Source organism: Phascolarctos cinereus, unplaced genomic scaffold (assembly GCF_003287225.1).
Source record: "Phascolarctos cinereus isolate Bilbo 61053 unplaced genomic scaffold, phaCin_HiC Scaffold_5;HRSCAF=322, whole genome shotgun sequence".
Lineage (NCBI taxonomy): Eukaryota > Metazoa > Chordata > Mammalia > Diprotodontia > Phascolarctidae > Phascolarctos > Phascolarctos cinereus.
In genome coordinates, this window is record NW_027555958.1 from 31,159,732 (window position 1) to 31,175,952 (window position 16,221).

The window sequence follows — 16,221 nt, forward strand, 5'->3', positions numbered from 1 at the left end:
AGAGGTTGGCCTTTATGAGCAAAGGGGCCAACTCATCCTCTGAAAACTGGAGCCCTGAAGAAAGGTTATGTGAAGATCGAGAGGGTTTTGAGTAGGGAAGAGAAGAAAGTTCACTAGATTCAATTCAATTTAACAAACATGTGTTAAGCATCTACTATATGCTAGGTGTGAGAGATACAAATACAAAAAACCCAATCGCTGCCCTCAAGGAGCTTATATTCTGTTGTGGGCGGTATGAAATGCCCATACATAGAAACATATACGAAATAAATGCACATTCATTTGGGAATTAGAGCTAGGTTACTGTGTCTTTAAAGAGGAAGCACTTAACCTGAATCTTGATAGGATTAACTCCCAACGTACCAAGGTATAGAAGTGAGAAGGGAAGAATTCCAGGCCTTGGTAGGGGGGACAATCTATGTAAAAGCACTAAGGTAGGAGATGGAATGTTGTGTGCATGGAGCAGCAATGGGTCAGTTTGGCTGGAATGATAAGTATTCAAATGGAAATAATACGTGACCAGCCTGGAAATATAAAGTGGACTTGTGAAGGGCTCTAAATGCCAAAGAGGGAAATTTGTATTTGAATTGAGAGGTAATAGGGAGCCATTGAAGCTTCTTGAGCAGGGAAGTAACAGTCTTATCTTGATGGAAATTAGGTATATACGTGAAGAGTTAATTGCACCAAAGATGACATCTATTCATTTGAATCCAATGGACATTTGCTGAGTGCTTACCATGCCCAAAGCCCATTCAAAGAAGTATAAGCAAAGTGTGTTGATAAATTGCCCATGATGTGTGTTCTGTTTCAGACCACCTAGAGTTACTTCACCTCATTTTGCTAAATCTAGTGGCCTCTTCTCAGACGTTATCCTTCTTGACCTCTCTGCAGTATTTGGCATTGGTGGCTACCTTCTCCTCCTGAACACCATCTTCTCTCTGGGTTTTTGTGACCCTGATCTCCTGGGTCTGCCACTCTCTGTCAGGTGGTTCCTTCTTGGTCTTTCTTGCTATATCATCATCTGTGTCCCATCTGCTATGGGTGGGTTTAGCCCAGGGTCCAGGGGTCTGTTCTTGGATCTCTCCTTTTTTTTCTGATGAGATCACTCATCAGCTCCCATTGGATCCTACTGTCATCTCTATGCTGATGACTCCCAGATCGATTTTCCCAGCTTTAGTATTTTTCTTGAACACTAGTCATGGATCACCAATTGCTTAGTGGATTTTCCCAACTGGATGTTCCCTAGGCACCCAAAACTCAACATGTCCAGAACAGGATTCACTACGCCTCAATTCTCCCTTCTTCCAAATTTCCCCATGCTGCTCAGGGCACCAGCACTTTCCAGTAGGGTTCAAAAATGTGTAGTCCTTCTCAGCTCTTCTCTCCCCCTCAGCCTCTGATCCAATTACCCTCCAGATCTTGTTGATTCTACCCCTCATGTGTCTTATATCCAGTGCCTTCTCTTCACTCAAAGAGCCATTGCCCTAGTTCAAGCCCTCATCACCTCAATAATCTTGATTATTAGACTCTCTCCTTACAGTCTTTTCCCTAATAACAGCCGGCATTTAGACAGCATTGTAGGGTTTGCAAAACACTTTCCAAATATTATCTCATTTTTGTCCTCATGACAACCCTGGGAGGTAGGTGCTATTATTATTATTCCCATTTTATGGATGAGGAAACTGAGGCAAGCATTGGTGAAGTGACTTCCTCAGGGTTAAACAGCCGCTCAATGAATATTTCTAAAGCATAGGAATTGTAGTGTCACTCTTGCTTAAGAAGTTTCAGAAGTCCTCAATTGGATCTAGGATAAAATAGAAATTCCTACTTGCCTGCCACAGTCTGATTCCAGTCTACCTTTCCAGGTTTATTGTTGTATATCACTCCCCTTCATACAGTCTATATTCTAGTTAGACTGGTCTACTTGCTGCCTACTGTACCCTACACTCTGCCTTTATAGAGGCTGCTCCTCATGCCCAGAATGCCCTCCCTCTTTACTTTGGCTTGGATAGGGCACTGGGCTTGGAGTTGGAAGACCTGAGTTCAGTCCTTCCTCACACGCTAACAGCGTGACCTTAGCCAAGTCACTTAACTCTCTCGGTCTCAGTTTCCTCTTCAGTAAAATAGGGTAAGAGTAGTACCAACTTCTCAGGGTTGTTGTGAGGATCAAACAAAATAAAATACTTTATAACTGGAAAGGCCCCAATTAATGCTGGCCGATTTTCTTTTTCTTAGAAATTCGAGCTTCCTTCAAAGCTCCGTTCAAGTCCCATCTCATATATGGGGCCTCTTCTGTTCCTCTCTGTTGCTAGTGTCCTTCCCACTCTGGAAATCATTATCAATCAACAATCAATCAACATTCTTTTTTTAAAATTTTTATTTTTTTTCAGGCAATTGGGGTTAAGTGACTTGCCCAGAGTCACACAGCTAGGAATTATTGTGCGTGTGATACCAGAGTTGAACTCAGGTCCTCCTGACTCCAGGGCCGGTGCTCTATCCACTGCGCCACCTAGCCGCCCCAGTCAACATTCTTTAAGTGCCTACTACATGCCAGGCATTGTGCTAAGTGCTGGGGATACAAAAAAAGGCAAAAGATGGTCCCTGCCCTCGAGGAGTTTACAATCAAATAAGAGAGACTACATATAAGCAAATATATTCAAAGCAAGCTATATACAGAACAAACAGGAAATAATTATCAGAGGGAAGGAACTAGGATTATATATTATATAGCTATTTTGAGACATTATACATTTAATGAGCTCTATCTTGCTATATGTAGTATGTGTATATATATATATATATATATACACATACATATACATGTATATATATTTGTTGTTAAGTCATTTTTTAGTCATATTCAACTCTCTGTGACTCCATTTGGGGTTTTCTTGGCACAGACACTGGAGTACTTTGCCATCTCCTTCTCCAGCTCATTTTACAAATGAAGAAACTGAGGCAAACAGGAATAAGTGACTTGCCCAGGGTCACATAGCTGGCAAATGGCTGAGGCTGGATTTGAACTCATGAAGATGATTCTTCTTGATTCCAAGCCCCCTGTGATCTATTCACTGTACCAACTAGCTGCACACACACACACACACACACACACACACACACACACACACACACATATTTCTGAAACATCATAGACACATACGTGAATAGGAATATATGGTCATATGTATTTTATTTGCTTATTTGTATTGATGAATAGATATGATTATATATAAATATATTGTATGTATAATATATACATACATTTCTATGTACTCATCTGTAGCCGTGTTGTTTCCTTCTAACAGTTCCTTGTACATAAAAAAGCACTCAAGGGTGGTTTTTTATTCATTCTTTTTTATCATTATTTCATTTATCCACTTTAATATAATGTAAACTCCTCAAGGATGAGGCCTGTTTACCTTTTGCCTTTGCATCTCTATCACATAGTGCCATATGTGGCCCAGAGAGTTGTTATTCTGTTGTTTCCCATCATGTCTGACTCTTCATGACCCCATTTGGGTTTGTTTTTTTTTGGCAAAGATACTGGAATGGTTTGCCATTTCCTTCTGTAGCTCGTTTTACAGATGAGGAAACTGAGGCAGACAGGGTGCGTGAAGTGACTTGCCCAGGGTCACACAGCTAGTAAATGTCTGAGGCCGCATTTGAACTCAGGAACATGAATCTTCCTGATTCCAAGCCCAGCACTCTATCCACTGTATCATCTAGCACCCTAAATAGGGCCAGAGTAAGCCCTTAATACATGCTCTCTCTCTCTCTCTCTCTCTCTCTCTCTCTCTCTCTCTCTCTCTCTCTCTCTCTCTCTCTCTTTTTTTAGGCAATTGGGATTAAGTGACTTGCCCAGGGTCACACAGTGTTTGGTCTGAGGCCAGATTTGAACTCAGGTCCTCCTGACTTCAGGGCTGGTGCTCTATCCACTGTGCCACCTAGCTGCCGCAATACACGCTCTCTTGCTTCCTGAATGAATGAATGAATGCCACAGGCTAACCTGATTCAGGAATCATGAAGTCCCCAATGACCCAAGTCTGTTCTGTGGCCACAGACTTCCTCCTTCATCCCTGATGGCCACTCTGAATCTCTGGACCATTGGTTAACAGGGGACAGCTGGGAAAGTGTGGATGGCTTGTCACCGACCATCCCACCTTCTGATGAACAATTCAAAGCCCTGTCAGGGGCTCTCTTTGCATATGTGGGAGAATGACATGTTTAAAACTCGTGAATGGCCACCTGGAGGATCTAGGCTTGTGAAGAAAATAGGGGTGCAGGGCAGGCTTTTTTGAGGCTCCTTTACTGGCTCTGTCTACTAGAAGTTCTGAGTGACGTTAAACTCCAGAATCTTCTCCTTGTGCTCTTGTTCATTCCCATTGCATTATGGGGGATCCCTGATGCAGGCCTATAAACACTCACTCGAACACCCACAGTTTGAGCCAAAATGGACCTAAAGGGCCTCGGTAAAAACAGAACTTTAAGAGGGAAAAAAAACCAATCGTTTTAAAATGAATCTAAGTTCTGCACCTGGATAACGAGCTACCCTACATCAGAGGTTAGCCTTAATGGTAAGGAAGGGTGACATTCTCACTGAGATCTTCAATCCTTACATGCCTCAATACTTTTCTTTTTTAATTATTTTTTTTCAATAAACAAGCATTTTTCTTTTCCCACCACTGGGGGAAAAAAAAGAAAAACAACCCTTGCAAGAAACATGCACAGTAAACCTAAACAAATGACCACATTAGCCATGTCCAGACAGGAGTTCCATTCTACCTAGTTAGTCCATCACCTCTTTGTTAGGACTATTACCTCCGTTCTCACGTTCCTTTCCTCTTTCTCCAGCCTCAACCTAGCCATTTCAGCCTTACACAGTCCTCCACACTTGGATTCTTTGCCCCCTTGTTCTATCCCCACTTGTCTCTTACCAAATCTCAGCCCTGGATAATTCGCACCACTAGACTCCTGTCCTCCTATCGAAGAGCCATTGCACATAGCTGGAGGAAGTCCTTACAACTGTCCTAATCAGGTATATTATAAATTCATGTTATCCAGTTTCAGCCTGTTATTGTTATTTGTCCTTCGTTGTGGCTGAGTGGTTAAGGTGATGGAGTAGAAATCCATTGGGGTTTCCCTGAGTAGGTTTGAATCCTACTGACCGTGAGTTTCAACTTGGCTCCCCACTGCAGCAAGGCAGTCCTTTTATTTCTCCCTAATTGATGCCTTAGGGGCGGGCTAAGTGGTGAAGTGGATAGAGTACCAGATCTGAAGTCAGGAAAACTCGGCTTCTCTGAGTTCCGATCTGATCTCAGGCACTTACCAGTTGTGTGACCCTGAGCAAGTCATTTAATCCTGTTTGCCTCAGTTTCTTCATCTGTAAAATGAGCTGGAAAAGGAGATGGCGAACCACTCCAGTATCTTTGCCATGAAGACCCCAAATGGGGTCATGAAGAGTTGGACACAATTTAACAACAACAACTATTAATACAACAATGAGACCAACTGGGACCTCCCAATAACAGATGCTCCCATTATTGCTTGGGATTAAGGGTGTCTCTTTACACAAGCAAACTTTCCAAACAGCTGAGGTTTGTCCCTAAATGTCACCCTCAAATCTTAACATTTTCAGATGGAAATGCTTCTAAAATGCATTGCAGGTACCCCTTCTTTCTTAAACTAGGGCTATTGTACACAAAGGGCCAGAATCATGAACATTATTGCCCTAGTTTGTAATGGAGTGATGCCCTCAGTGTCTACTGAGGAATACAGGGCTGACTGCCCCTAGACAAAATGGCCACAGTTACTATGCTTTTTGAGTTCTTAAATCTGTTTTTTAAAAAATTTTTGCTAGGCAATAGGGTTAAGTGACTTGTCCACAGTCACACAGCTAGTAAGTGTCAGGTGTCTGAGGTTGGATTTGAACTCAGGTCCTCCTGACTCCGGGGCCAATGCTCTATCTACTGCACCACCTAGCTGCCCCTTAAATCTGCTTTTTTAAAAAATAGCTTTTCTATCTCCCCTCCTTGGTGTCTGCAGTTCTTTCTTGCTATTTTTAGTATAATTGACTCTTGCAGCAACTCTTCCCCACTTCTAATTTGTTGCTTCTAATCTGCTAGAGACTGGGGAAGACCAGATTTCCATGATTATTAAAAATGGGTCTAAACTAATAGTTAATGGGACCTGAGGAATTCTCCCATGACTAAAGCAGTAGCAAAAGGAGCAGCAGCTGCTTCTATCATAAAGTGCATGAGCTTTAGTACCTGACCTTTGCAAATGTTTATTTTGGCTGCTCAGAGCCCTCTTCCCAGATAAGGGATCTATTTCACAGATTTAGAGATGGAAGAAACCTCAGAGATTATCTAGTCCAATTCCTTCACTTTACAGACAAAGAAGTCAAAGCCCCTCCAATCCACCTTCCACACAGCTGCCAGAATAATCTTCCTCAGGTATAAGTCTGCCCTCATCACAGCTCTGCTCAAGAATTGTCAATGGCTTACCAGCAGTGTCTCTAGGATAAAATGCAAACTCCTCAGCTTGGCATTTAAAGCCCTTTGCAGTCTGCCTCCAGCCTGCTTTTCCAGACATATCACATAATTCCCTTTCATATTAGCCTTCTTTCTCTTCCTCAAATTTAGCATAACATCTCATCTTCCAACGCCATCCATGGGATGTATTCTCATCATCTCTATCTTTTAGAATCTTTAGCATTTTTCAAGGTTCAGCTAAGGGTTACCCTCCATGGGAAACCTTAATTGTTAACACTTTCTTCCTCTTCAAATTATATTGTATTTGTGAATGTAATCTCCTTGAGGGCAGGGAATGTTTCTTGATTTCTTTTTGTATTTTTAGTTCCCAGCACATAGTAGGTATTTAAGAGACACTTTTTTTTTTAGTGAGACAATTGGGGTTAAGTGACTTGCCCAGAGTCACACAGCTAGGAAGTGTTATGTGTCTGAGGCCAGATTTGAACTCAGGTCCTCCTGACTCAAGGTCCAGTGTTCTATCCACTGCGCCACCTAGCTGCCCAGAAACACTTTTTATTAAGCTGATTTATTTGCTGGTTTGTGGGGTTGCCTTTGGCCTAAGTTGAAGATGATGGAATTAATGATCTTTAATAATTTTCTTTCTTGTGTTGAGGCAGAGTAATGAGAATTCTCCCTCACCACAATAACAAAAGTAGAATTGAATTTAGAAAGGGGATGATTCAAATCTGGCCTCAGACCAAACACTTGACACTTACTAGCTGTGTGACCCTGGGCAAGTCACTTAACCCCAATTGCCCCCCAAAAAAAAAGAAAAAGAAAGAAAGAAAGGGAATGGCATTATCCTGGTCTTAGCAACAGAAATGGTGCCCTTAGTCTCAAAATGACTCAACCCATATGGCCCTGCTCAATACCAAGGTCTAACAAATGTTTCAGTCTTTCAAAGAATGAGCAAAAGGGATTTGGTGAAAAATGGAACCTAGATTGGCTTCATCCATCCTGGCGGACCAATATGGAAGGCTGGTGCTTATTCAGTGAAGACAAAGGCAAGACTCATTGTTCTCCTGGACTGGTTAGGAGAGAAAAACAATGGATAATGTTGACATCAGCCAGGATTTGGATTTTAGTATCCTGCATTTGGAATTCATTTGGAATTCTCATGAAAAATTTTAGCTTCACAAATAATTGAAACTCAAGGGGTGGGGAGGCCACTTGGAGCCCAGCTAGTCCCACCCACTCATCTTGGAGAGGAGCAAACTGAGCTCCAAGAGGGAAAGTCACTTGCTTAGGGTTAGATCCCAATTCAGTTTCAGAGCTGGAATGAAAATCTGGATCTCAATCCCAAACTCCTTCCCCTGGCATCACATCCTTTTTATTTGGGGTTGGGGGAGGGTTGTGGGTCAGGGAGGTTGGGTTTATGTCGATTCCTTGGTTTCCAGCAACTCATGAGGTTTTTATTTTTTCACTAAAATTCTGAGCAAATACCATATACCCAACTGTATGGTTCACTGATGCCACTGGCTGATGTCACCATCATCCAGACTTTGCTGCTGAACCAGAACTGGATAATGTCTGGTCTTTACAGAAACCTTTGTTATCCTTGGGCTTAAGATCAGGGTGTGAATTAGGCCAACGAAGAAACTGTCAAGCTCTTTAGCTCACCTATTTCTATGAGGAGAGAGAAATCTCACTGAAATAAGAGATCTAAATAAGAGAGAGATTTGGGTGAAATGATGATGTCATCAGGGAAAGAATGCTGGGACTAATCAGAATTCCAACCAGAGAGGACTACAGATGCCTGGTAATTCAGAGGCTGAGGGGGTGTCTGAGGCATATTGTTGGGGGTAACTGTGGGGGCTGGTTTTAACAGTAGTTTTTTCTCCTATCCATCACTCTGACTTTCTTTGATTTCCAATAAGTTCTCATGTCTTGTACTTGTGGTTTGAGATGACCATTCCCGAGAACAGGAATTAGAAGAGAAAAGTCAAATAAGAAACAAAAGAATGGAAACAGACCTCACTTCTTACCCTGTGTCTCAGAGAGAGCAGACGCCCTAATTTTCTTTTATCAGAACAAAGATAATCCAATAATTAGGGCAGCAAATAGCATAAATCTGGCTAAAGCTGCCATGAGCCATCTGGCCTGAATCATCCCAGCTTAGACTCCAGAAACTGGTTGTTGGAGAGATGAGCTGAGGCCAGGCCTGGGTATGGGACATTCAATGGGAACAGGCAGTTTGTCAGGCTGGATCAACAGGGCAGGAGCTGGGGTTTCCTGGAGACCTATGTGGAGAATTTGCCATTCCCCGGTTACCTGGGGCATAACTTGTGGGTGAGTGGTCCTGTGGGATGGCCAAGGAGGCATCTTCAGACCCATCTCTGCCCTGCTGTCACACACAGTTTTTTTTCCTTTAAGATTCGGATCAAGGCATCACCTCCTACAGGAAGCCTTTCCTGATTCCAGTTGCTAGGGCACTGTCTTTCTCCCCTCAAATGATCTTGTATTTCCAAAACTGTTTACACATCATAATAGTTCTGTACCCAAACAGAAGCTAAGCTCCTTATTAAAAATAAGTATAACTGACATTTTGTATAAGGATTACAAAACATTTTTCACCCAAAGGATGAAAGATTTAGAGCTGGTAGAAACCATAGAGGGCAGCTAGACTGACCTCCTCCTTTTACAGCTGAGAAAACTGAGGGCCAGGGAAGGTAAATGACTTTGGATGATAAGAGTTAGAGCTGGAAGGGACCTTAGAGGCCATTAAGTCCAAATCCCTTCACCATTTTACAACTGAGGAAACTAAGGCCCAAAGAAGTTAAGAGACTAGTCCAAGGTCACACAAACAGGAAATGGCAGAGATGGAATTTAAATCTAGGTCCTTCCACTCCTCCATAGTTAAACCTCATAACTTCAAGGTATTATCACCATCTCTGTTTCATAGGTGAGGGAACTGATGTATAAAGGGTTCCATGACCTGCCCAGGGTCACGTGGTTAACAAGTCTCTGGACTGAGATTCAGAAGCAGGTCTTTATGACTTTAGGTCTGGCCAGCACAGTGTTGCTTTTCTTTCTTTCTTTCTTTCTTTCTTTCTTTCTTTCTTTCTTTCTTTCTTTCTTTCTTTCTTTCTTTCTTTCTTTCTTTCTCTCTCTCTCTCTCTCTCTCTCTCTCTCTCTCTCTCTCTCTCTCTCTCTCTCCTCTCTCTTCCTTCCTTCCTTTCTTTCTTTTTTTGGTGAGGTAATCAGGGTTAAGTGACTTGCCTAGGGTCACACAGCTATTAAGTGTCATATGTCTGAGGCCGGATTTGAACTCAGGTTCTCCTGACTCCAGGGCCAGTGAGTGTTGCTTTTTCTTGAGGGCTGGAAATATTTCTTTCCTGTCTTTGTATCCTTAGCACCCAGCACAGTGCCTGGCATATAGTAGGTGCTCAATAAATGTTTGCTAGGTTATGGAATTTCAGTTGTCCCTAGGACAAGTTCCTTCCCTTATTTATTTGGCTTGGGGGTATGGTTACTCCATAGCTTGGGTTTGGTAAATTTATAATTGTCACTGATTTGATCTCTCAATCAAATCAACAAACATTGATTGAGTGCTGACTGTGTGCAGGCCTTATACTTCATCACATTCTGCCTTGGGACGTCTTTGGTATTTTTACAGTATAGAAGCCACTGGACCCCAATCCCCTCATCATTGCACAGCAGAGGAAAGCTTCTTGTGTCTGTGGTGTAGTGAACTTTCTGGAAAGAAAAGACTAGCGTCCAAATCCAGGTACTGCTACTTGGTCAACAAGCATTTATTAGGCTCTTACTATGTGCTGGGTATTGTGCTTACCAGTGGTGTGACTCTGGCCAAACACCCAACCACTCTGGGTCACAACTTCCTCTTCTGAAAAATGGACTAGACAGAGGCCTCCAGAGGCCCCTTCCAGCTCCTCAGTCCTTGACAGAGACTGTGTGTTAGAGGTGGAACAGGCTTTAGAGATCATCTGCCCTAATCCTCTCCTTCTGCAGATAAGGAAACTGAGTTGTAAGTAGGAATTATTTCACCTAGGGCAAAAATAGCTGGGAGGAGCTCTCCAGGGGTTGCAGGACCAGAGAAATCAGCTCGATTTGGGTCAGCAACTGGTCTAGCAGGGAGAAGAGAATCTTCTGGATTTGGGGAGTAGTGGAAAGGAAGGCTTGGGCAGTGGAGTTTGGGAGAATAGACCCTGGGGGAAGGGGGAATTATGACACATGATATCCTGGGGCAAAGTCCCATTGTCCCTGGACTAGTTATGAACTGTCAGGAAACTAATGCTGGGACACAGAGTTTATAGCAGCATAACGAAGGCTAGAAGTCATGGTTTTCCTCCCTGATGCCATCTCCCTTAGTGCCTATCATAGTGTAAGGTACAAAGTAAGATTCTTGATAAAGTGCTGTTGAAGGAATGAATGAATATAGTCGAGAAGAGAATTGGGGTTGGGGGAAATAGTACTGGCCTTAGAAGTTAATAAGCCTGAGGCTTCCTGAATTCTTGTAGTCATTTGACATAGTGTCCAGAAAGTTAGCCTCTGGTACTGGAAAGGAGGTCCTGGTCTAAAGCAAGAAATCTTACTATTGTGCTTTGATTCCTATCCCTGTCTTTCCACAATCCACAAAGTAGGAATGGAGCTGGAAATGGGAAGCACAACATTCCCTCATCCCCTTTAGGCATCGATAAGAGCTCATAGTTTTCCCAGGATTAATCAATCAATCAAAAAGTATTTATGAAGTGCCTGTTGTGTGACAGGCACTGTCCAAGGTGCTGGAAAGGGAAAGAAAAATAATCCTTGCCTTCAAGAAGCTTACTTTCTCTTGGAAGGAAATTCCATGAATCTGGATAAGTATGTGGAAAATATATCCAAAGTAAACACAACTTCTAGGGTTGGGGGGGCTGGGCAATAGCAACTTGGTGGGTGGAGAGACACCAGAAGAGGCTTCATGTAGGAGGCGGCAATTGGTCTGAACCTGGTACTTCTTAGGAACCAGTGCCATTGACTTCCAGGGGCTGAGGTGACAATTCCACTGCAAAATGTGGCTGGAGAAGGTGTGTGGTGAGTGTGAACTCACCCCAGACTGGCTTCCCTGAGTAAATTGACCCAACTGGCTTAAATGGTAGCCAAGGCAAGGAAACCAATTCTGTTCTAGTCGTGCCCAAAGTATGCACGCCCCTTCTGACTCTAAAACTACTAACCAGGTTGGACTTTTTCAGGTCTCTGACAAAGGCATCCTGGAGTAGTGGAAAGAACTCTGGATTGTGGAGTCCAAGGATTGGGGTCTGAATACCAGCTCTGAGACTCACTATCTTTGTGATGTCACTCTCTGTGCCTCAGTTTTCTCCTCTGTAAAATGAGAGGACTTGACTAGATGGGTTCCCAGGTGCCTTCGAACTCTAAATTCTGATTCTGAGGAATTAGGATAAGAGGACTCCTACTCTTGTTCCCCCCCCCAGCTCTTTGCCTCAGACTACCCAGAGAAACTTCATCATTCCAGAACCCCCTTTGCCCTAGAGAGAGCCTTGGAAGTGCAGATAGAAAGAATTCCTCTTAAATTCCCTGAGGCAAATTTACTGCCTTCTAAGGGAAATTTATCAAATGATGGGATTGGATTACATGAGCCTGTGGTCCCTTCTGGCTTTCAGTGCTTGGCTCTCCTTTCCTCCCTCCTTCCTGCCTCATCACCCCTTAAAATGGAAGATCCTGGCAATTGCTCGGTTATGCTTCCTATGGGAACACAGCTGCTCAGTCTGTTCTGGCCCAGGCTTCCTTCAAGATCCAGATGCACGTTACTCTCTTTAATAAAGGCACTGGATGGGAAGGATGGAGGTCTGGAAGGGACCTGGGAAATCATCCAGTCCAACAGTCTCCTTTTACAGAGTTTGTGCCAAGGCTTAGAGAGCCTATCCAAAGTCACATAGCCAGTATGAAGGCTCAGAAGGGTTAAGTGATTTGCCAAAGTCACAGTCAAGATCTAGGATGTGAACTCAAGGCCTTGAAATCCAAATCTAGGACTTCAACCCCCCCCCCCCCCAGCCAGAAAGCACTGCTTTCCATTCAGAGCAGCAGCCACCCTCCAAGAAGTTGGTGCCCCAGTGTAGGCCTCAGCCTCCAGGCCTGGGCTGTCCTATTCTTGTAAAATTCTGAGAAAAGGGCGTTTATTTCCTCCCTGCTCCATCCTCTTCCTTCCAGGACTGAGGGTCAGGTGTCAGTGATTTCACTGACTGCCAAGTATAACAAAAACAGACTTTTCCAGGGTGGGGGCCCACTTACCCAGTGCCCCCCAAACTGAGTAAAGCTAGAAGGGACCTCTTGGGATCTGTACCAAGTTTGCTTGGGTCCTCTCGAAGCCTCCATTGTCCCCATCAGCCCTTGGGGTGGGGGTGGAGAAGGTCCCCTCCCCTCTCCCTCACTCTCTTCTGCTAACACCAGGGGCTGAATTCACAATTCAGTACTGGGTACTGAATGAGTCCTCCAGCCCAGTCCTGCCTCCGTCTCTGCCTTTTCTAACAGGGGGTGCGGTGGGGGGACAATCTCTGTGGAAGATGGAAAAGGGGAAAAGAAGAGCAGCTCTCCCCCCCTTTGGAAGCAAAGGCGTAACAGGTGAACGGGGGTGGGGTGGAGAGGAAGGAGGAGGGGCCAGCAGGGACCGGAGGCTGACAAACCCACAGACATTTTCCCGGGAAAGGGAGGCCCCAGAGGAGAGAGAGAGGGGACATCCAAGGGTTTTTGAAAGGGCAAATACGCCCAGGTTTCTGGCTGCCTGCCGCGGAGAGCTGACCCGCTCCGCTAGCTACACGAGTGATAAATGATCTGAATAGCCGAGGGTCCTCTTCGCTCTCCCCGGTTCTCCTCCCTTCCCCCTGCAGCTCCCTCTGCTTTTCTCTCCCCCTCCCCCTCCACTGAGTCCCTAGGTCTGGGAGGGACAATGCTCAGCTTGCCCAGGGCAGCCGGGCCGGGTGTATTCAGCAACTGGTGTCTCCCTGGATAGCAGCACCGCCCTGCCAGGGGGAAAAATTGCCAGTCTGGTCCGTGCCCGATATCCTGGGACTAGAGGCTGGGGCCCAGGTGCGGAGAGAGGCTCCGCAGCCGGGGGCCGGGGGCGTGGGGAAGGGTCCTGGATAAGCGAGAAGCTGGAGCCATCCCTTGGGGATGCCTCCTGAAGTTCTGGCCCCCAAGTCTGCGCCCAAGGGGCAAGAAGGGGAAGAAATAGGGAAGGGGACTTGCTGGCTCACCCCCAGTTACTAAGAGGGGAGGGAGGGGAACAAAGGGAGGGGGAGTTTGAGAGGTACGTGTGTTGGGGAGACAGGGAGAGTATCTGGTTGTGTGTGGTGAGGAGCAAAGGGGGAGTGTGTATGTGGGGGGTTAAAGGAAGAATGTGTGTGTGTGTGTGTGTGTGTGTGTGTGTGTGTGTAAAGGAGGAATACGTGTGTTTGTGTGAAGAGAAAGGGAGAATGTGTTGTACATGGGGAGGAGCCGGGCAAAAGGCTCTCCCTTTGTTGTGCGTTGAATGTTGTGTGCATGTTGTAAGGGACCGGGGGGAGTGTCTGTTCTGTGTGTTGTGGATAGCAAGAGGACAGCGTTCACTGAGGGGTGGGAGAGTGGGGAGCAGAGGAGAGTGTGTTGGGTGAGTTATGGGGGGAAAGAGGAGAGCATTTGAGGTGTCTTGGGAGCGAGCGAAGAGTGTGTGTTGTCTGGTAGGGAAGTGGGTTTGTTGTATGTGAGTGCGGGAGGACGGAGGACAGTGGTGTGTGTGTGTGTGTGTGTGTGTGTGTGTGTGTGTGTGTGTGTGTGTGTGTGTTGGCGGGGGCGGGGGATGGGAGAAAGCGGAGAAGAAAAGTCGAATACTTGAGAACTTACTGCAGTCGTCCGACTCGTAGCCCTCCCCGTCTATGTCTTCCTCCGGCTTGCCTCCGCCGCTACCGCCGCTGCCACCGGGCTGGGGCTGGGGTTGGGGTTGGGGCGGGGGCTGCCGCTGGCGGGTGGGGCTGGGGCCGTAGGCACCGAACAGCTGGTCCACATCCTCTTCGTCGTCCCTGGGGGGGTCGGAGGGGCTGACCGAGGCTTGGCTGCCCCCGGCCTGCAAGGAGTCCGTCCGGCTGACTGCCGTCGGGATCCCCCGGGGGAAGCGGGGGAAGTAGTCGGAGATTTGTTTGATGGGCTTGATGGGACCTGGGCACACGTCAATGGCCATATGCTCCTGAATGCTGATGGTGGTCTTCTCTCCCCGCCGGAGTGTCATGCAGGCAGCTCTGGCCCCCCCGAGCCCCTCGGAGAACGAGCCGGGCCAGGGCACGAAGCTTCCGAAAGGGCGCGGGCAGTGGGGTGCACTGAGCCGGGGAAGCTGGGCGCGCTTCACCGAGAGCCGGGCGTCGCGTTGGTGCCCTCCTCCAAAGCCCCTGCTGCAGCTGTTCCTGCCGCCGGCGCTGCTGCTGCTGCCTCCGCCTCCGTGGCCACGGTGCGCATCGCGTCCTCTGCTGCTACTGATACTGCTGCTGCTGCTGCTGCTGCTGCTGCTGCCGCCGCCTCTGCCGCCGTCGCCGTGCCCCTTCCCGCCGCCGCCGCCGCCGCCGCTGCGTTCCGCGCCCCCAGACGGTCCGGAGCCTGCTAGGAGCGAGCAGTGAGCGCGCCGCACTGGGCTCAGCCCGCGGAGAAGTGCGAGGCCGACGGGGACTGACAGGCAGGGGGTGGGCCCTGCAGGCGTCACTGGGTAGCAACCAAGCAGGATGGAGGGAGCGAAGGAATGAGGGTTCAGAAGATGCACCCTCGCACTCACACATTCACAGCCCAGGCGCTGGGAGCCAGGTACACAGGCACCCAAGGAGCTGACCTGCACGCCCTGTCACAGCCACCCGCACACAGGCCCATACTTCAACGCTGGCGTTCTCCCGGCGCAGATATACTGCCCCCCAACACACAATCCAGAAACTCATTCACTTGATGGTAGCTGGAAGGGTCTGAGGGACTTGCACTGAGGGTCACAGCCATCAGGTCCTCACCGAAGGTAAAGGAGATTAGTTTTTCCGCTGCTAGGAAAGATGAATAGAGATGGCCTGAGTGGAGACACTCAGGAGACACCTGAGGCCGACTAATGGAGTGGAAGAGTCAGAGCACCCAGTTTCGAATCCTGACTCGACTACCTATGTGACCTTGGGAGAGAGAGCTCTTTGCTCTGGGCCTCAGTTTACTTATCCATCCAATGAGAGGCAGGGCTGAGATGGTTTCTCAAATCTCTGTTCAGCTCTAAGGTAGAATAATAACAGCTGGCATTTGTAGGTCCCTTTAAGGTTTGCAAAGCGCTGTCCTTACAGCAACCATCTGGTTTTACAAGAGAGGAGACAGGTTTAGAGAGATGCTTTGCCCAGGGTCAGGAAGTGGATTCAGACTCTTCTGAGACCCACAGGCTTTTCTCCTTTCAAATACCACAGGCGGCCAAAAGTACCCATAAGCAGAGAGCCAACCCCTACTGTCTAGTCTCCTGTGGGTAGGTGCCCAGCCCTCCCCCACAGCTGCACCTAGTGTGGGCTAGGACAAGGGCCGATGGGAATCCTTTCCCCAGGGTGTGTTGGCATGGCTGGCCTCTGGGCTAGGCATATCCATTCTCTTACTGCAGAGTTGTAATGGTGGGTCCTCCCTCCTAACAGAGAAGTACAATATGGCAAAGTAAGTCAAAGCAATGGCCCTATCTGACAAAGTATGCATCATTGTGTTCTTAACA

At 46.7% G+C, this 16,221-nt stretch overlaps 1 protein-coding gene across 1 annotated transcript in view; it reads right to left on the reverse strand.

The window, feature by feature from the left end:
• DOC2B (double C2 domain beta) overlaps positions 1-15,166 on the reverse strand; it is a 69,052-nt gene extending 53,886 nt beyond the window's left edge. Inside the window, exon 1 of the mRNA XM_021006971.2 lies at positions 14,364-15,166. Coding sequence (XP_020862630.1) covers positions 14,364-14,745 — 382 coding nt within the window. The 5' untranslated portion in view covers positions 14,746-15,166. The remainder of the gene's footprint in view (positions 1-14,363) is intronic.
• Positions 15,167-16,221: the final 1,055 nt, after the last annotated feature.